The sequence below is a fragment of the Pungitius pungitius genome, chromosome 14 (assembly GCF_949316345.1).
Source record: "Pungitius pungitius chromosome 14, fPunPun2.1, whole genome shotgun sequence".
Lineage (NCBI taxonomy): Eukaryota > Metazoa > Chordata > Actinopteri > Perciformes > Gasterosteidae > Pungitius > Pungitius pungitius.
Window position 1 is genome coordinate 3,725,647 of NC_084913.1, and position 19,726 is coordinate 3,745,372.

Genomic DNA, 19,726 nt, shown 5'->3' on the forward strand with positions numbered 1-19,726 from the left:
TTTGTAGGGAGCCCACAACAGCGATTTGTGAGCCACTCAGCAGCTGGCAACTCCGCACAGGTGGACTCCAGTCACCTCCACTAACGCCGGATCCTGGAAGCACCTGCAAGACAGGGGGGAGGGAAGAACACCACACAAGGAAGCTCTGGAGGCCTGTCTAGCCCTGCTGGCACATAACAGATGCCCTAAGTACAGTTAATTACTGTAAAATGTTTTACAGTATGACACTGTTATAATTTAATGATTTAAAATAAACCATAGAGTTGTAAACATAAAAAGAACTCGGAGAGATAACCTTTCAATGATATACTTTTATTAAACTTAAGGCAGTGTCAAACAAACTTAACGATAATCACATTTTTGAAAAATACGAATAATCAAAGTAACATAAAATTAGATTTATTAGAACAAATGCAAACCTGTTCAACAACTTAAATAACTGTTCAATACAATCGGAACACTGAACACATTTTCAACAATCTACAAACCCGATTCCAAAAACGTTGTACTGTACAAATTGGGAATAAAAACATAATGCAATTATGTGGAAGTTTCAAATTTCAATATTTTAATCAGAATACAAAATAGATGACATATTAAATGTGTAAATGGAGAAAATCTATCATGTTAAGGGAAAAAGAAGTTTCATGGCATCAACACATCTCAATAAAGTTGAGACAAGGCCATGTTTACCACTGTGTGGCATCTCCTCTTCTTTTTATAACAGTCTGAACACGTCTGAGGATGAGGAGACAAGTCGCTCAAGTTTAGGAATAGGAATGTTCTCCCATTCTTGTCTAATACAGGCTTCTTCAGGCGTCTTAGGTCTTCTTTGTCGCATCTCCCCCTTTATGATGCGCCAAATGTTTTCTACGGGTGAAAGAGCGGGACTGCAGGCCGCCCATTTCAGTACACAGATCCTTCTTCTACGCAGCCATGATGTTGTAATTGATGCAGTATGTGATCTGGCATTGTCATGCTGAAAAATGCAAGGTCTTCCCTGAAAGAGACGACGTCTGGGATGGGAGCATTTGTTGTTCTAGAACTTGGATATACCCTTCAGCATTGACCTTTCCAGACGTCTAAGCTGCCCATGCCACACGTACTCATGCAACCCCCATACCATCAGAGATGCCTGTAGGCCTGTTGTACACAACGCCACAGCGATCCAATAGTCTGCGCCCGAGAGGTGGAGCATGGCACATGACACTCCCGCCCCCCGATGTTAAAGTCAGTTGCTGTTTACACTTGAGTTCAGACTCAAGACTCTTCACACTCTCCCCAAGTAAAATTAGCAAGACATCAGTTTCAAAATAGCCTTTTCAAGGGAAAGTCCCACATTTAAAATCCACACAAACTTGACTGGTTTCAAGTGCTGTGCTGATTTCTTTAAAGTAACTGCGTGTGTGAGCTCAATGGGTGGAGAAGCCTCTTGCTCCGTTTCCTGTGATTGTAGTTGGAGAACTTCCTGAGTTTAAACAAACAGGAAAGGTTGTCTGGATTCAGATAAATGCCCCTGGCATCTACCACCCAAATTGCTATGGTTTGGCTACTTTTACACACATATAAGGTCATAAACCATTTGTGGCACAGGATATTTTAATAATATGAGTAAAGTGTAGGTGCAGTGTAGTCCTTGTGGCAGCAAGGGGGCAAAGTTTGAGGATTTATTACATCCAGCAGCTATTGTGCAGAGCATTGATTCACAATGTCAAAGTCATCTCACACTCTGGCCCCTGCATGTTCATGTATTGTGTGACGGCACAATAAAGGGAGTCAGCTCAACACCCCTGAAGCCCACTGTGGCCGGAGACATCTGGAGGAGCAGTCAAAACACTGGGGAGCCGGCCATTGTTTTTTCTTCCAAAACGGAAGAGGTCAGCGGGGCAGAGAAAAAGAACCTATGACTGCCGCTAAACATGGTTTCCGTCTTTAGTTTTCTTCCCAAACAGGATGCATGAGCATGAATGTTACTCTCAGACCGGCAACACTTCTTTTTGGCTACGAATATGTGGTCGACCACATATTGAGGTCGCATTTCACTAAAAGCTCCCAGGGACCTCGCGGATATAAGCTTATTTATTGGGCTATTTAGCGATGATGTCGTGGATTTTTGTGCTGCAGCTCATCGTTTGCTTTGAGGGTTTATTTGGAGCTGAACATGAGACGCTGTGCACCTCCAACGCCTGCTTTACTCTGCATATGGACATGGTGAGCTTTGAGAAGGCCCGCGAAAACTGTACACACAATGGAGGTTATCTAGTGACGGTCCGAAACCAAGAAGAAGAGGATGTACTGCGCTCGCTTCTCTCACAGATCCAAAGACAACCACTGGGCGAAGCACTTCCATTTTGGATTGGATTAAAGCTACACAGAGAGAACTGCGTGTTGGCTGACCAGAGTCTCAGGGGGTTTAAGTGGGAATCCGGAGACCAAGATTCCAACTATTCCAACTGGGAGAAAGAACCTCAACGCACATGCACAGAAAGATGTGTAACCATTACTTACATTGTATCGGGTCAGAACCAACTGCAATGGACTGATGTAAGTTGCAAAGAAACTGCTTTTTATGCATGTGCGTTTTATTTTAAAGGGATGTGCAGACCTTTGGCTCTAGTGGGGCCCGGAAAAATCACCTACACGGCGCCCTTTTCAGAAGAGCCACTGAGAAGTGATATGCAACTATTTCCACTCGCAACACTTGCTGATATTTCGTGTGGTGACGAACCGTCTCAGGACCAACCGTACTCTATGTGCCAGGCGCGGGACAACAGCTACAGTTGGAATGTGCCCGGTCCATTTTGCAAAACGGGAAAGCGTCACTGCGCGACAAACAACGGCGGATGTGAACATTTGTGCCGGCAGGAGGCAGAAGAAGAGGTTCGATGCTTTTGCAGAGAAGGTTATGACCTAGATGAGGATGGACTGGCTTGCAGGATGAAGTCTGCGTGCAGCGTTGAAACCTGTGAGCATCAGTGCGTAGTGACGGAATCGGGGCATTCCTGCAGCTGTCCGGAGGGGTTCGAACTAGATGTGAACCAGCGTAACTGCTCTGACATTGATGAGTGCAGGTCCCGAGCCTGCAGGGATCACCTGTGCCACAATACGCGCGGCAGCTACACGTGCGAGTGCCAAGGCGGCTACCGAATGGTCGGCGGCAAATGCGTCGATATCGACGAGTGCAAGCAAGCGGGATGCGAGCACAGCTGCTCGAACAGCGTGGGGTCGTTCTCTTGCAGCTGCAACGAAGGCTTCAGTTTATCCGCCGACGGCCACTCGTGTGTTGACATCGACGAATGCGCCAGCGGTCCTTGTCCAACGGAATGCGCCAACACGGAGGGCGGCTACTCGTGCTCCTGCCCGCGGGGCTTTCACGCGGAGGCCGACGGCTCGACGTGTGCTCCGGACGCGACGGAAACCTCGTCGGCTTCGACCGACGGCCCACCGGGCGACGGAGAGAACTTCACAGAGTCCCTAACCGGAACCACGGTCGAGCTCCAACACCGGTCCCCTCACGCTGACGCAACCATTCCGGACCTGGGCAACGTCACGCGCGGGGATCCGCGGAGCAACGCGTCCTCGGTGGGAGGTTTTGCCAACTCGGTTCATTTCAGGGTGGTCGTGTGCGTCCTCGGCTCAGTGATCCCTCTGATGCTTTTGGTGGCGGTGACTCTGACCGTCGCGCTCTTCCGATGCCGGCGCTCCAAAAAGGAAGCGAAGAAAAGCAGCACCGCGGATGGTTACTGCTGGGTCCCCTCTGGGTTGGACCAGCGACTAGAGAAACTCTATGAGTCCATCTTGACTGATGACCTATGACCTGTCAGCGATGAAGAAGAAGATTGTCAACACAGATTGTTGTGCCTATTTATGTAATTTATGTTCTTGCAACCTCACTGAGATTATCAAGTCCCCAAAATATATATGTGTATATTTTAAAAGACAAAGAGAAATATAGAATATGGAACGAAGGCCCGGTTGCAGTGTGGAGGGTATGCGATTGGCTATCTACGATGGGGGTATTTTAGTGTGGAGATCTGACAGTTTGGATTTAAGATTACAGAAAGATTAGACTTGAGTTTAACCGGGAAAAAGTGGTTCCAAGATGTTGAAAGTGAACGTCTGAATGTTAAGTCCAGTCAACCATGGTTATATTTTGTCTTGCCATAACCGGACACATCTTCTGCCATTTTACCAACATATTTGAGCCTGTTCACTTAACCCGCGATCATCTCCAGGCCCACGAGCATTACCGCCTCTCTCACAATGCAGATGAGATTTTCCAGTATGTTCACATTTCAATACCACACGGCACTCCCCAGTCAGAGCTGGTAGACGCCCAAGAAAAGGAAGTCTGGGGTCTCCTGCTGGAACTGTTGCGCCCGCGACCCGACCCCGGATGAGCGGGTTGACAATGACTGATGGCCCCTCATTGAAGGAGTACTCTGATTGTTTAATCAAACATTCAATAACCCGACTTTTCATGTTCTTTACCGAAAGTATTCCCATTTGATGCTGGTGTAAACATAATGAAATATGAAGCCAATGCTGTACATAATGTGATTTAGAAAAAAAATGAATTATGAATATGAATAAATAAACTGTTTGCTCAAATATGTCAATAGTGTTGTGTTGCTGCTGCATTAGGAGGACCTTGCTTTCACCACCCATGGACAAACCTGGCAGTCCAAGTTTATCTCGTTTCCTTCCTGCCTTTAACTTTGTCATTGTCCGGATGGGCGTAGCCCCCAACTCTATGTATCTCAGCGAACATTATTAGGCGACCCACACACGCACACTCACAACATCATGGCCTGCTTGCAAACGGCTACATCTCTGCCAGAGAAGGTAATGACAATGGCTATTTTGATGTCAGTGTTTTCCTCCCCTTGTATGAAGACAGGATTTGGCCTGAAGCTGGCGGGGGCCTGCAGGCCCGTTTGTATTGGGAGTGACTGCATAACGGTGAACCCGGACAGAGCGGATTTTCGATCAGCCGAGGAAGCATGCCGCGACAGCAACGGGGAACTGGTGACATATCAGTCCGAGACGGACGAGAGCACACTCAACATTTTGAGTCAACAATTGCACGGGAGCTTCTGGATTGGACTGCATTTGCCGGGCGTCTCCTGCAGCAACCTTTCGGCTCCGCTGAGAGGCTACCAGTGGACGTCCGACGGTGCGCACAGAAGCTTCGGTCGACACTTCAGCCCCTGGACGGACAGCGTCAAGGTCTGCTCCCCGCGCTGCGTGTCGCTTTCCAAAGGCCACAAGTGGACAGAGAGGACGTGCTCGGACAGAATAGACGGCTTCCTGTGCAAGACGAAGCGCAGAGATGCATGCCAGGCACAGGAATTGGCACTTCCATATTTTTTCAAGAGCTCAGAAGACTGCTCAGTCGGCCCGTGTGAGCAAGAATGCACGGATAAAAAGGGAGGTTACGTGTGCTCTTGTTTCGATGGATATGCACCGGACGTCAATCAACCCGAGCGCTGCAAACTGCACTGTGCACGGCAGAAATGCCCGGTGGTGTGTGAGGGGAACCCGGATGGCCCATGCTTCTGTCCCGAAGGCTTCGTGAAGAGTGGAAAGTACTGCGAGGACATCGATGAATGCCCGGACGGCTGCGATCAGGAGTGCAAAAACACTTTTGGAGGTTTCGTGTGCTCCTGCCGGAAAGGATTTGTCCTGAAGCATCAGGTAAAATGCACCGAAGAAGAGGGCGGTGAGAACGAGACGACTCCAATCGTCGTAGGATTCGTTAAACCGGCCACCAGTAATCACACAGTGAAGGGCTCCTCGGTTCCCGCCGGCAGTGTTTTCTGGATGTGGATTTTGCTCGTGGTGGCCGTGGCAGTGTCTATATTCGCGATACGGTTTTATGTTGTGAAGCGTCAGAAGCGCAGAGAGCAGAACTCCAGTCAGCAATCCACTAACAATATTTAGTGTTAAACTGGGTCCAGAGCAACAATGTGCACCGAACTCCACTCCTGAATCTAGGTGATGCATGAAAGTACTTTAATGACACTAATGAACATAAATACATGAAATGAAGGGAGCTTTTTATGGCAGTTTATTCACAAGTGGAAGGAATCGGCCACTCAGTTATTCATCTGCATAATAAATGCAGAAATGAAACCATTGCAGAGTTCATTTTGTGGTCTATGGAGGTGAAGCTGACTAGTTGATTTGATATTCTGCTATCAAGGTCTATAGTCGTAATTCTTCTCATTTTATGAGTTGAGCATGACATGTTTTAAAAACGGTCTTTTTAAAGTTTTTATCATTTGGGTGAACCTTCACATTTTAAACTATTGTCCTGTGTTCTCCTCATGTTTGCATATAACTTTGTAAAATGTGAGTTTTGAGTATCTGGGAAATCCTATTTGTAAATGGGACACTAGATGGTGACCTTTTGGTTTAATTTTGTGTTAACTTAAGTACAATGACAAGGAGACTGAATTAATTTATAAGAAGTCACAGACCTCACCACCCTTGTGCTTAGAGTGACACCTGCTGTTCTTGGATAGAAATGTTTTTTTTTTAAAAACAACATATGCTTCTTTCAAGTGAGTTTTTGATTGTTTGATTGTGAAATAAATGTTCCCCAGTTTAATTTTACAACACATCTTTTGGTTGTTGCAGTACACACATACTCATACTATTTTAAAGAGGGAAATAACTCAACATAGAATCAACATAGGCTGATGAGCTGCTTCTTGTGTAGTCGGCTTTCGACCAAGTCTTGGGTACCATACCTCAGGGTTAACTTTATTTATTAGAGTTTTAGTTTAATTGTGCAGCAGTTCCCTACAGCTGCCACTAGAGAAGCTGTTGACACACTATTTGCTGTTAGCATTTCTGAAATAACCAAACCCCATTGAAAAATGACTCACAGCGGAGAGACTCCCTGTAGCACCAGAAATATTGAGCTCTGAAGCTAAAAACACGTTAAGGCATATAAATATAATATAAAATGGCCTCCCTGTACTGTATCCAAGCGGGAAGGGACACTTTGACCATCTTTGAGCGCTGCCTCTACTCATATCTCCCAGAAAAGAGGCAAAGCAGATTAAACTGCCACTAAATAGGAAATGCCAGCATGTAACCAGTGAGACAACACCGGGGCTCTAAAACATTAGTGGTAAAAGTTTTCAAAAGACCAAAATATAAAAAATATATTTCATGAAATCCTCACATGATGTTTTAGCTCAATAATGAGGTTTTTCATTGACAGTCTTCAGCTATTTAAATGCAGACTCAGTTTTCCGGTCAGGTGATTCATTTGGCCAAATTAAAGACAAACAAAGACCAAAACTGCAACGTCATCGTGCATACGCAGGATTCATTCATGATTTTCAAAATTGTGGCGTGATACAACATTCGATTTGTTAAACCACGCCCTCAAAAGATACAAAGCTCAATTGCATAACCATTTACTTTTATTAGGTCACACATTGTAACGCGAGTTACACGCCATTTGAGGTATTTATTAATATTAATTTTCTTATTTTGTTTTACTCTCTATATAAAGATAAAGGCCCTTTTCTCCTCCTGTGCAGTCTTCAGCAATTTAAATGCAGACTCAGTTGGTTTCCGGTCAGGTGATTCATTTGGCCAAATTAAAGGCGAAACAAAGACCAAAACTGCAACGTCAGCTGCGCTGCTGTGTCATCGTGCACACGCCGCGATTCATTCAGCGTTTTCAATACGATGGCGTGATGCAACATTCTATTTGGGAACCACACCCTCAAAAGAATACAGTTTATTTGACAAGTCACACATAAACACGTGTCAAACAAAACATGGGCTAAAGGATGAGGTTCCCACTTGAACGGGACACACGAGCAATCCGCCCAGGTGATTGTGGCCCTTCCATTGGTGGAACTGCAGTTGTAGGCCACTGTGTGACCAAATACCGGGTGGAGGGTTGTGTTGATAGGACTGGGTGGGACAAACCTTGCCCGGATGGCACCGGTTGGGTCTGACACAACCTCACCTCTCCCAGTCAATACATGGTCATTTGTGAACTTAGCCAGCCAATCGCAATAGGAGGAGTAGTGGTTGTCTTTTATGCAAACTTAAATAAGCTATATTGCTTATTCAAATTGGTTCTATTGATTTTTTTTCAACCGTTTAATTTTAGATATCCTGTTTAATGTTATCCAGGAATTTCCCTAGATCTTGTCAGAGATTTAAACCGAATTATAATACATGTAGTAATGTTTAGTGTCACAACTATAGTTTGTGTGTTATTAGATATTAGTTATTACATTAGCAGATCAAATAATTGCAATATGAATCAAACACATAAGTGTTCTAGCTATTAGATGATGACAAGATTATGCATGCTATGTAATGTTACACAATGATGCTTAAAGCCATATGTATATTCATTGAATGCATTGGAATGTTGAGGGAAAGATTAAAAGGTTTCAGTTCGTTTTCCCAGCTGAGCCTGAAGAAGAGGCAGGCAGAAGCCTCCTGTGAACCAATATTGATGGTCATATGATATTATAAATATTATTCCATTCATACTTTATTTCACTTTGTAACTGTATTGCTTATTACTACTGTTAGTTTTTAAATTCTTTATCATTTTTTAAATTCCAGCCAGTTGACAGTAATGACTTCTCGTGTCAGAAGGGGCGAAGGTAACGGCAGGGATCCTTGATCAGAGGTTCAGAACTCCACACTCTCTCTGACTCTCATTTAGATGAGTGCTGGCCAAAACAAGTTCATTATAATTTATGTTTGCGGCATACTACTGCAAATAAAAATACCTTTTGCCAACTTTTTTGTTATAAGTTTGTAAAACGTTTAGGCAGCTTACAACCTGTGTTTCATAAGAAATGCATGGTGAATGATGAAATATCAAATCGTGAACTTTGAGTGGGAGGAGCTACGCATTTCTTGACGTCAGATAAAATAAACACGGAAGTGAGCGCCATCTCCCGGCGGCGTCAGCCAATCAGAAAGAAGGCGTCCGGCCGTAACGCACGGTCATTGGTCTGACCTTTCCCCGCCCCCTCTACGGCTCATGTAGATAATAACAACCGGAACCCGGCCTAGCATGTGGATCGAGACAGTCCTGTTGGACCATATCTAGCTTGTGTTCTCGCTAATGCCCCGGACACATCGGGTCCTCCGCCGGATTAGCGAAGAGAAAGAAGAAAAAAAGCCCCAGACCGAGCAGCAGTATGTCGGCCGACGGCGTGTTCAGGACCCGCTCTCTCGGTGTCGCCGCCGAGGGACTTCCGGACCAGTACGCCGACGGCAAAGCGGCGAAAGTCTGGGAGCTGTACATCGGGGACACTCAGAGCAGGACTCAGGAGTACAAAAGCTGGGTGGTGTCTCTGCTGAGAGAGCACGGCGTGCAGAGGATACTGGATGTAGCCTGCGGAACAGGGTAATGTTCAGGGCCCGGTTCAGCTGTTCCACGGGAGAGGGCTTGGAATCCGAGCCAGACGTCGTTAGACGTTTGCGCAATTAAACGGAAATCATTTTTTTTAAAATCATCGAAGACAACACCTTGGCTCCAGCGTTTCTATAAATGTTCAGTATTTGCACAACCCAGTGTCTAATTCGGCGTTATTACTATATATCAATAATCTGTTTATTCAATATCGTGTATATAGCGTGTTTTTTTTATTGTGACCATTCCAAAAGAAAACGCATAGCAGAGATTCATTTGGTTCAGTTGTTATTATTTTCCTTTTTTTTTTAAACTTATTTGTACGAAACATAATACATAAGCGGATTAAATAGTTAATTTCGAGTTCAGATTTGAATCACGTTAAAGTACTAAACGTGCCTAAATCCACTTGACGATCCTTCTGCATTAACCCGGTTAGTTTAGACTTTCCTGGAATGTGAAACCCGCAGACTGTTTTAACTCTGCACACTGTCCGGATCAGGCCAGCGACGAGTCAATCAAAGTGCTGAGTTGCACCAGCCGCTGTTTCCTCTGTAGCTGGAAATACCAGTTTAGTTTGTTAAACCCCCCCCCCCCCCCCCCCCCCCCGGACCTGAGTGCTGTGATGCAACATCCCCACATCCCCTTTATGATTACACCTGTTGCCCCCATTTGAAGCACATTCCAATCAACACAAGGCCCCTGAACAGGAGATGGCAGGTTCAGTGGTTAATAAACCTGCTGTGGGTTGCAGAATGGAGTTTTGACTGGTTCCATTCAGTCTGTTTACCTCTGCTGATAATGTATCTGTGGCCTTGAACAGCAGCAGCAGCAGCAGCAGGAAGGCCAATGGCTGACCTCAGACGAGGGCCTCCCTATTCTTTAACCTGTTTATGTAGCCCCTCCATCCACCTAAAGTGGCATTTATCTCTGTTGAATTCAATATTATTGTCATATTTTGCCAATTTTTAACAGCCTGCTAAATGGGCGGCTTGAAAACATTTGTTTTCATTTTGAATCACCCGAAAAGCTGTAATTACAGCCATTTCTTTCTTAAAGCGTTTAGTCACCCTTTAATCACGAACTCCTCCTCTCGTGATTGACACCACACTTGCGTCCCGCAAAACACAAGTGGTAAAACTCCCCGACTGCGCCCTGTAGAACACGCGTGTGGGGGGGGGGGCGGCTCCTCTCACCTCTCTCGGTGGAATGAGGTTACAAATGGCCTCACTATTTCGGGCCGTCTAAATGCGCCCGTGATGCCGGGCTCTCCAGTTGTTGTGCCAACGTGAGCGCTGTCAAAGATCCCATCGGAACGCGCGGACTCATCTCAAGTAGTTTTTTTGCTCTTTTGCTCCTGAAAGAAGTTCCTTTTAGATCTGAAGAATGTGATTTCACTTTAGCTACAATTACATAGTTTCATTTTTACCGTTTGTGCGTTTATTCTAATGTCAAATGTTTTTCTATGCTGTTGTATTACAGTTGTTGTTCTTTATGGTGCATCAGCTTTGAGTCTGATGTTTTTCTGTAGTTCTGGCGGATTGCTTAATATAAACTCAGCCTTTTAATTATTTGGAAATACTTCAGCATGACAAAAACAAGTCAACAGCCTCAATTCAGACTTTTGTCCTGGGTTCATGTTGTTCTTTCCCGGCTTTCTACCTAACTTCATATCAATAAGCTCTTTTATTTCTGTAAATCATTAAAGCGATGATGACATCCCGAATTAAACTGCATCGCTTTTTAAAGATGAGGAACTTTTAAGTTCACACATTCACAGCAGGATGAGCATTGTTGACGTGTTTGGCCCCCAACATTGCGCGTTGTTGTAGATAATACCACGGAACTTGTACTCAAAGAACACTTGTTTTCGCAGCGTCGACTCCATCATGTTGGTGGAGGAAGGCTTTAAGACGGTGAGCGTGGACGCCAGCGACAAAATGCTCAAGTACGCCCTGAAGTCGAGATGGGAGAGGAGAAGAGAGCCGGCGTTTGATCAGTGGGGTGCGTCCTGTTCTCCTTTTTTTATCTTTTCTGGGATAAACCGTAACACAACCCTAACACCTAACCCTCTTCGTGACCTCCTTCTACCCCCAGTGATCGAAGAGGCCAACTGGTTGACGTTACCAGACGACATTAAGAAACCAGGCGCCGGCTTCGACGCCGTCATCTGCCTCGGGAACTCGTTTGCCCACCTGCCCGACTTTAAAGGTCAGCCAGAGGGTCAAAAGGGGTCACAACCCTCGCTTATCGCTGCGTTTGTCCAGCGACCCTTTTGAGCATTGACCCTTTTTGAAGTGTTCAACCGCTACTGCGGTTCAGGGTTGTTGGCAAAATAAACGATTCTAAACCCGGATCGTTTGAATAGCGCGTGTACCTGAAATGGAACGCGCAGTTTCCATAGACGACGTGCTCAAAACCAATATTTTAATTAGTTGATCGTTTAAAACAGCTGAATGTTTTTTGTTTTTTTACATTTTGAAAAAAAAAGTGCATCTGGGTTCAATGGGTTGAGTGCAACTGTACACTTTTTTTTTTTTTTAAATTAAATTGAAGATCATCTCATGTCGTTGTTCTCAGGGGACCAGAGCGACCAAAAGTTGGCCCTCCAGAATATCGCCAGCATGGTGAGACCGGGTGGCATCCTCATCATCGACCATCGGAATTACGACTACATCCTGGAGACGGGCCAGGCTCCTCAAGGCAAGAACATCTACTACAAGGTACCCGGCTCTGCACTCTTTAGACCCGGCGTTTGGCATGACTCGCCCTGGTTCAATCGCGTTCATGTGGAGGCTCGAGAATTAAAGGTGTGACTTTCACGTTGTTCTTATTTCATTCGGTTGTATGCGTTTATGTAAAAACACGTTGAGGAAGACCCTCGTTCGTGGAGTGATTCCCTCAAAAGTGAAATCCTGAACATGCAGAAAGGGTCTGTTTTTATTATATTTTGAGACTTTTGATGAAAGTAGCTCTAGGAGTATTTTAGGAGTACTATAGAAAAAGTTGTATTTAGAAACAAGTTTGCTGTGTTTATACCATAAATTATGTTTAACATGTATTTTGTAGGTAAAACACATTTATTCCCTGCTATGACATCACATGTCTGGGTTCAAACATCTAAAATTGAAGTGAAACAACCAGTCCTGCAATTTATCATCTCATCTGGTTGGCAAACGCGGAAAGACGTAAAATGAGAATATGAAGATAGGACCGCGTGTGCCAACATCAGTTAAGCATTTGTTTTTCCACAAAACAAACTCCATATTCCTTAATCCCACCAAAGTAAGAAGCAACCAGCTGGGAGGCCCAAACGGCAATGCAAAGTCAACAGTTGTGTGCGAGAGCGAAATCCCCCTCTGATACCTCGGTAATCCCCAAGTCTGCCCCCCCCCCCTCCCCCCAACGCTTCAACGTGTGTGTGTGTGTGTGTCTTTGTGCGCTGCAGAGTGACCTGACTCAGGACATCTCCACCTCGGTGCTGTGGGTCAACAACAAGCCCCACATGATCACCCTGGACTACACCATCCACGTGCCCAAGGCCGCCGTGGAGAATCTGCCCGAAGTCAGGTAGCCCGACGCCCGCCGTCACGCTGCCGTGATTCTACTGAGGTTCTACTGAGGTTCTAACCCCCCCCTCTCCCCTCCCTCCCTCCATCCTCCACCAGCAAGTTCCGGCTGTCCTACTACCCTCACTGCCTGGAGAGCTTTAAGGGCTTGCTGAGGGGGGCCTTCGGCGGCAAAATGGAGCACAGCGTGTACGGAGACTTCCAGACGTACGTGGCGGGCCAGTCCAAGGCGCCGTGCTACTTCATCCACGTCTGCAAGAAAGCCGCCTGAGCAGCTCGGACCGGGGGGGGGGGGGCAGCTCGCTGTGCTGCTATGGCAAAGTCACATTGGAATGTCTTTTAAGAAAAAGAAGAAAAAAAAGTTTCATCATTTGTAAAAATAGTATATATATATAGATATATATATATATATATATCATTTTATGAAAACACACAACCTGCTCAGTGCTCGCCTCGTAGATTCTTGGTATCGAAGGCCTCCTGAGCGGCCCGAAGACTCAAAGTCAGACCACATTAAGCGTTTAGTTTGGCCGCACTTTGCCACAGTTTTGGTAAGTTTGCAGCCACAAAGAACGTCAAAGCACGTTGGAAAAGACGTATTTGAAACGTGTTGGAGCGTCTGTGGTGCTGCTCGGCGCCGCTTGGTGTCGCCTCTCTGAACCCGGGAACATTCAGGCCACCGTGCTGAATGACCTCTGACCTCAGAAAGGTAAAAAGACTGACTTGTCATATTTAAACTAAATTTGAGTGCAGTTAGCTGGTCAAACAAATGCATTACGAAAAATCAAAGTCTTTAAAATAGTCATCAACCAAAGATTTCAAGTGTTATTTTCTGCTCAATGTTGGAATGTTTTAAAATGTAAATGTTACCTCGTCGTGCTGCACAGCGCAACTTTCAAATAATTCAGTTCACCCCCAAAAAATAAGAGGAGCGCGATGAAAGAATAATTTATTTTGCGTACTCTTCGGGTTCAGATACATTTGCCTTTGACGCTAAATAGAACACGTGTTCTACCTGCCGAGTCGGGCCTTTGCCTCTCGTAGAACCCGATGTACAGATGGTCGTATTTCACTAAAAGTCTTATGTTTGTGTTGCCAAAAAAAAAAAATTGCAAAACATTTTGTAATGAATATATTGATGGATTGGAATACTTTTGCATGAAATAAAAGTCTTTGAAGTAAGTAATGCGCTGATGAAATTCTTCTTTTTAACGTTGTGTCACTAAAACTGAATTAGAATTAGAACTAGAATGTTTTCAGAACCCGTCCTGTGTAAAAGCTGCTGATCCAAACAGATCGTCCACAGACACTAAATTATACAGTAGATCCCAACACTGACATAACAAACGGTGCAGAACCCCGGTGGGACACAAGAGGTCGCTGTTGCATTACACGTCTTCAAAAGCAGCCAGAACCCCTCCGACGAGGCACAAACTCCAGTAGTTTAACTCCTGCTTTTTGTCTTTGTGAACGAATGCCTCCGCTCGGGTGTTAATGACCTTATTTCTTTGCGTTGGAGTGTTATGAGAACTTATCCTCACCTTCCAGAGTGACACCCCCCCCCCCCCCAAATAAAACCGAACCCTTCTTCCCTCGTTCAGCGTCTCGTCGGCGAGTGACCTTTCACCCTGACCTCTGGTCTGGTGTCTCTCGGAGGCATGCGACCCGGCCTCTGTGTGTTGGTAGAGGGCCGTGCGAAGGGGGGAGGGGGGGGGGGGGGGAGAGCCCGATACACAAACCAGATGTGAGCGCCGCGTGCCAGATGTGGCCGCTCTGCTCCAGTTAGGGTAGTCAAAACGGTTCGGGGGCCGCGGCCCTCTTCCCCCCCCCCCCCGCCCCGGGGGCCTCACGGGGAGGACTGCTTTTCGCGGCACGCCATTGGCCAAATCAAAAGACAAACACGGCGAGCCGAGGGAGACGCATCGGCTGGAAGGAGGGAGGCGAGTAATCATCATTAATAATAATGGTCGCGCTGAAGAGCTTTTTCAGAAGGGAGGAGATGTTACAGGAAGCGTTCGTGCCACTCGGCGTGTTAAGCATTCAACTCGTTGCACAGATTCTTAAAGCATTTTTTTTTTAAACTGTGCACTTTGGGGAGCGTCTGTTCGGAGGTGATCTTCTTCGGGCCAGACCACAGCTATGGAAAAATGTCACCCTTTTTTTTGGCTCAAGGAACACAGCGGCCTGTTGAAACACTTGAGGTGCTGGAAGGAGAGCAGGGAGACGTTTAAATTACCTGCCGCGGGATTTTCCTTCATCACCCAGATTCCTCCTGAAAAGACATCAACTAGAATCACTGGATCAGTAAACGGATCCCAGACTGCGCTTTTGAATCCATCCGGCGGTTTTTAAGCCTCTTTCGGGGGCCAGTTTGTTTTGGTTTTTACAGGCCCCTCTCACGCAAAATGTAAACTGTTCTTATCCGTCTCTCTTCAGACGGAGCAGACGCGTCGTTTCAACAAGCCAGAGGTCACAAGGTCACCTGCCCAACGATAAACAACAGATGGAGAAAAGTGAGCAAACAGGCCAAGGTTTGGTAACTTATCGGCACACCTGTTAATTGTAATACTGCTGCCACTGTGAGGCCAATTTTTTATTTTAAATATAGAAAATTTGATTTTTTTTGCCCAAAAATGAGAGTTGATGGTGATTATTGTTACGCATTAACTCATCAGCCCGGATCCTAAGCTAAGGCATGACAGCGATACCGATTAGCGAGCACGCTAATGACCGTACTCCCCAAAATGATACTGTAACCTGCTCTTTAGAGTATTACTATTATTTTGGAGTGAAATTCAGCCAGCCAGCCGGAGCAGGTGGAGAGACAGAAACACGTGAGGACGTCTTTGGTGACAAAAGACAAGCAACGCGAGCGAAACCGCTGAAGTGAGAGCGGAAAAAGGTGCCGCAGGAATCCCAAAGTGTTGAAAGAGAGAAGGTTGATGGGAGTGTGGGAGGGGGGGGCAGACAGTATCTTACTGGCTGCAGTTGTTTCCACTGTGTGCTGCCAGATGAGTGGGTGGAGAGGGGAGGAAGATCTCTGTTTGTCATCCCGTGAGTTTCCGAGGCCGGCTCAGGTCGCACCGCAGGTGAGTCGCCGCTGACCCTCAAAAGACGAAGACCCCCCCCCCCCCCCCACCCCCCACCCCCAAGTGCTTTCACAGCCGCTATCGTCCTCACAGAAACAATCAATGTGGGGAGGAGAAGAAGAAAAAAAGGGGGGATTTGATGTCTCTCTCTCTCTCTCTCTCCGGTGCACCTGAGAGGTTCTGTTTTTATGTGTATCAATTCCCCTGTGTGTGTGTGTGTGTGTGTGTGTGTCTGTGTGTAGCTGGGGGGGGGGGGTGTGTGTACGAGAATCAAGAAGCAGCCATCGCCTCCTGCGACGCCGAGAAGGCCGTCAGAACAATGAAGGAGGAAGCGTCCTGGCTGGAGGCCCCCGCGGGCCGGACAACGCTCGGCCTGTTCAGGGTGAAACAAATAAACCTCTCAGTTACACAACCTGCACCCACACACACACACACACACACAGACACACACACACAGGGAAGGAATGAGGGAGCAGAGTGAGACGAGGACAAAGCAAACCCGAGCTGCTAGTTAACCTGCAACAGTGATGTGCATCAAAGAGCTCGCCAAAATGTGACGGCATTGTGTTCAGGCCCTGAAGGACGACTCTGGTCCAAAGAGCAGATGGAAACATTTGCTCTGCTTGGTGCACGTTGGGGGGGGGGGGGGGGGGAACGGGGGGGAGGGGGTTGTTTCGTTCACTCAGAGACGCCCTTCCACTAAAAATGAAAGAACACACGTGTGTCGCTGTGTCTGCAGCCTCCTGTGATGCATGACTCCGTTAACGTGTCCATGTGGAGGTCCTCCTCTCGGGGTGGGTGTAGTGTGTGGGAGGGGGGGGGGGGGGGGGGCGGGCGTCCACTACGTGCCGTTTAGAGAGCTCCCCATGTGGCAGCAGTTAAGAGGGTGGACTGTAGTTACACTGGTGTGTAGAAATGGATCCCCCCCCCTCCACCCCTCCTCCCCCAGCCCCCAACCGCTTTTCTTACAACAACGGGCGGAGTGTTGCATGTCTCCTTTTTTGTGCGCAGGAGTCACACCTCCGGCACGTGTCGGCGTGTGAGAGTGAACATCCAGACGTTCCTCCCGGGAGGGAAAGAGCGGGGGGGCCTTTTCAGACGGTCCGACGGGGGGGGGCACGCTGTTTGACTTGGAGAGCCCGTCTGTTATTATTTCTGTCTCACCGGTGGGTGGCGAGCTGGCGGCGCTTTGTGAAGCTGGGCCCCTATAGGCCCCCCCCCCCCCCCCCCCCCCGCCGGGAGGGAAACCGAGCCGGAGGGCAGGCGTGTGCGGCGGGGGACGGAGGAGGAGACCTCACTCAACGTCTTTAGAGGGCCATGTGAAGGAAAAACAAAGTCGACCCCTGAAGAACCGTCCCGTTGACCTCCGGGGGGGTGACGTGTAGGGAGGTGTTTTAATCTGTTAGCTGCTGCTGTATCTGCGCGGGTGCACACGTCACATGGCTGCCACTTTTCATGTTCTTAGGCCGGGCTCACAGGAAAAAAGCACTGTGCACGAGCGATGTGTTTAAATGCGTTTAAAATGCACAATAAGGGTGGCCGTCATCGAAAGGGAGTTTATAGTGAGGAATTTACCTGCTTGTAGTTTTAGCACCTCTGTTGAAGTGAAAATTAAACGAAATAGTGAGGTTCAGAGGTGCTACTTGGCTAATTGGTTTTATGTTTAAACGGAGCCAATTAAAGGTTACTTAAGCTAAAAAGGACGCTGCCAGCGTACAGACACAAGAGCATCGACCTTCTTGTACAGTTTCATACATTTTGGACTAAAATGTTCACAGGCTCGAAGAAGCATTTAAAAGAGTAAAAAGTGTAAAGGCAGATGGGTGGTGATTCGATCACTTAACTATTATAGATCCTCTTGTGTGTGTTGGTGATGAATTATTTCTCCACGCACCATCTTTCAGGTCGGCTGCACCGCGCGTGCGCTTCAGAACACAATCGCTTGCAGTTGGAGACAAACTGGGCTTCGGTTCGGAGACGAGAACCCCGAGGGACCAGGAGAGTGGCATTAATCAGACACAGATGACCTGGCTTTTCCGCATGCAGTCAATGCAGCCAAAAGGAGAAGAAGAAAAAAAAAAAGGGGGGGGGGGGGGGGGTGGTATTTGAAAGCTCGACGTGACGAAATGAGGAAACGGCTCGTTAGGGCAGGGAATTATCCTTAAAGGGTTAAATCCAGGGATGCCAGGTCTTCACATTTCCATTACTCCATCCAATCCTTCCTGAAGGACGTGACATGACAAAATAGGACAGCGGGCCAAAGGGAGGGGGAGGGGGGGGGGGGACATGCAGCTTATCATCTGATCCCAGGGGAAGTACAGTTGGTGTGGAGGAAAAAAACGAGGATGCGGCAGGACGGATATAGAACAAGGTTAAAGGAGGACATTTTGTGGATGCTCCCGGGCTGTTTGTTCCCCTCCTCCCATGTTTAACCTCGTTCTCCTGCGCGGGCGCGTCCGGAGACAAAGGGGACCGACTCAGGGACCGACTCAGGGACCGACTCAGGGACCTCCGCCTGTTAGACGAGTTGTGTTTCTGATCAGCTGATGCGGTGACTCCGTTTTGGTCGCCACCACCTGGTCCGACCCGGGCCGTCTCCGGCCGACGTGGTTTCGTCAGAGCTTTCTTGGTTTTCCATCCCTGGTTTGGAGACACCTCAAACTCAAGCGTCAGTGTCAATAAAAACGCCTCTTTTTCATCTTCAGTCCCAATTTGGAACACACCTTTGCGCCGTGAAGGACCCGCTGGCGGTGAAAGTGTTTATCAAACACCAACAGCCTCCTTCTGTACAGGCTCAGAAACATGAGCCTGTTATGTAAGCTAAATCAAATTGATCCTATACGGGGATCGACTTGTTGGGCTTCAGCTGCCGTGACCTGGATGGAGATTCCGGCATAATAATGCGCGGGTAGTCCTCGTATAGGTGGAGCCTCACCTGTCATCACGAAAAGCAAAAAAACAAACAAATAATGGTAAGATGAAATGAATAATATTCCTCTACTGAGCCGTGCTATAAATGTCTAATGAAAATCTCTTAATTTGTCCTGTTCAGACAGAGAGGAAACACGCGAGGGGAATTAAGCTGATTCTGATCCCGATAGGAGCAGCATGCTGTGAAATGTACCAACACAATATGTTTGTGAGTCTGACGTTCATTTATCCTAAAAGACGCGGAGGAAAACGAAGGCGCCGATACCGCAGAATTCATGTCTCCATCCACCCGTCACGTGTAAAGCCCAACAGCCTGTGCAAGTCCCACCGCTAATGAGCAGGCCTGACGGGATGAAACAGAGGAATCCTGTCTCTGAGGTGGAAGGCAGCAGGAACGGGGAGGAAAATAAAAGCCGGGGGGGGGGGGGGGGGGGGGGGGGAGAGAGAGAGAGAGAGAGAGAGAGAGAGAGAGAGAGAGAGAGAGAAGAAAATCCTGACAATATGTCTGAAGCTGTGAGAGACAGAGGTGAGGCGGGTGGAGGAGGGGGTGGGACCTCCGAGGCTTTGGAGCCAATTCGAGGACCTTGTGATGCAAAACCGGTCCTCGGCAACAGACAGTTCCCATGGCAACGGCGAGCTGCCAAAGTTCCTTGTTGACAAATGACAGCTCCCCTCTCTCAGCACTCGGCCGTGATGTGCGTGTGTTATTTGGCAAGTCTGCATCT

At 47.3% G+C, this 19,726-nt stretch overlaps 3 protein-coding genes across 3 annotated transcripts; all 3 read left to right on the forward strand.

The window, feature by feature from the left end:
- The first annotated feature begins 1,872 nt into the window (after positions 1-1,872).
- LOC119228159 (complement component C1q receptor) lies at positions 1,873-3,828 on the forward strand. The gene has a single exon (XM_037487549.2). It carries the CDS (start codon positions 2,098-2,100, stop codon positions 3,814-3,816), a length of 1,719 nt encoding a protein of 572 aa, XP_037343446.2. The 5' UTR covers positions 1,873-2,097; the 3' UTR covers positions 3,817-3,828.
- A 978-nt stretch (positions 3,829-4,806) lies between these two features.
- Positions 4,807-7,154, forward strand: LOC119228164 (thrombomodulin). The gene has a single exon (XM_037487556.2). The coding sequence runs from the start codon at positions 4,807-4,809 to the stop codon at positions 5,941-5,943; it is 1,137 nt and encodes a 378-aa protein (XP_037343453.2). The 3' UTR covers positions 5,944-7,154.
- A 1,902-nt stretch (positions 7,155-9,056) lies between these two features.
- On the forward strand, positions 9,057-13,317 carry gnmt (glycine N-methyltransferase). The gene is made up of 6 exons (XM_037487560.2): positions 9,057-9,406; positions 11,289-11,416; positions 11,510-11,623; positions 11,993-12,135; positions 12,861-12,982; positions 13,081-13,317. The coding sequence occupies exons 1-6, from the start codon at positions 9,198-9,200 to the stop codon at positions 13,250-13,252; spliced, it is 888 nt and encodes a 295-aa protein (XP_037343457.2). The 5' UTR covers positions 9,057-9,197; the 3' UTR covers positions 13,253-13,317.
- The last annotated feature ends 6,409 nt before the right edge of the window (positions 13,318-19,726 follow it).

Excerpts from the sequence above, each read along its gene's own strand:
- LOC119228159 (XM_037487549.2), top strand. The coding sequence starts at position 2,098 with ATGATGTCGTGGATTTTTGTGCTGCAGCTCATCGTTTGCTTTGAGGGT.
- gnmt (XM_037487560.2), top strand. The coding sequence starts at position 9,198 with ATGTCGGCCGACGGCGTGTTCAGGACCCGCTCTCTCGGTGTCGCCGCC. Across the intron at positions 11,624-11,992 it reads CCACCTGCCCGACTTTAAAG|GGGACCAGAGCGACCAAAAG; the intron begins GTCAGCCAGAGG and ends CGTTGTTCTCAG. Across the intron at positions 12,983-13,080 it reads GAGAATCTGCCCGAAGTCAG|CAAGTTCCGGCTGTCCTACT; the intron begins GTAGCCCGACGC and ends ATCCTCCACCAG.
- LOC119228164 (XM_037487556.2), top strand. The coding sequence starts at position 4,807 with ATGGCCTGCTTGCAAACGGCTACATCTCTGCCAGAGAAGGTAATGACA.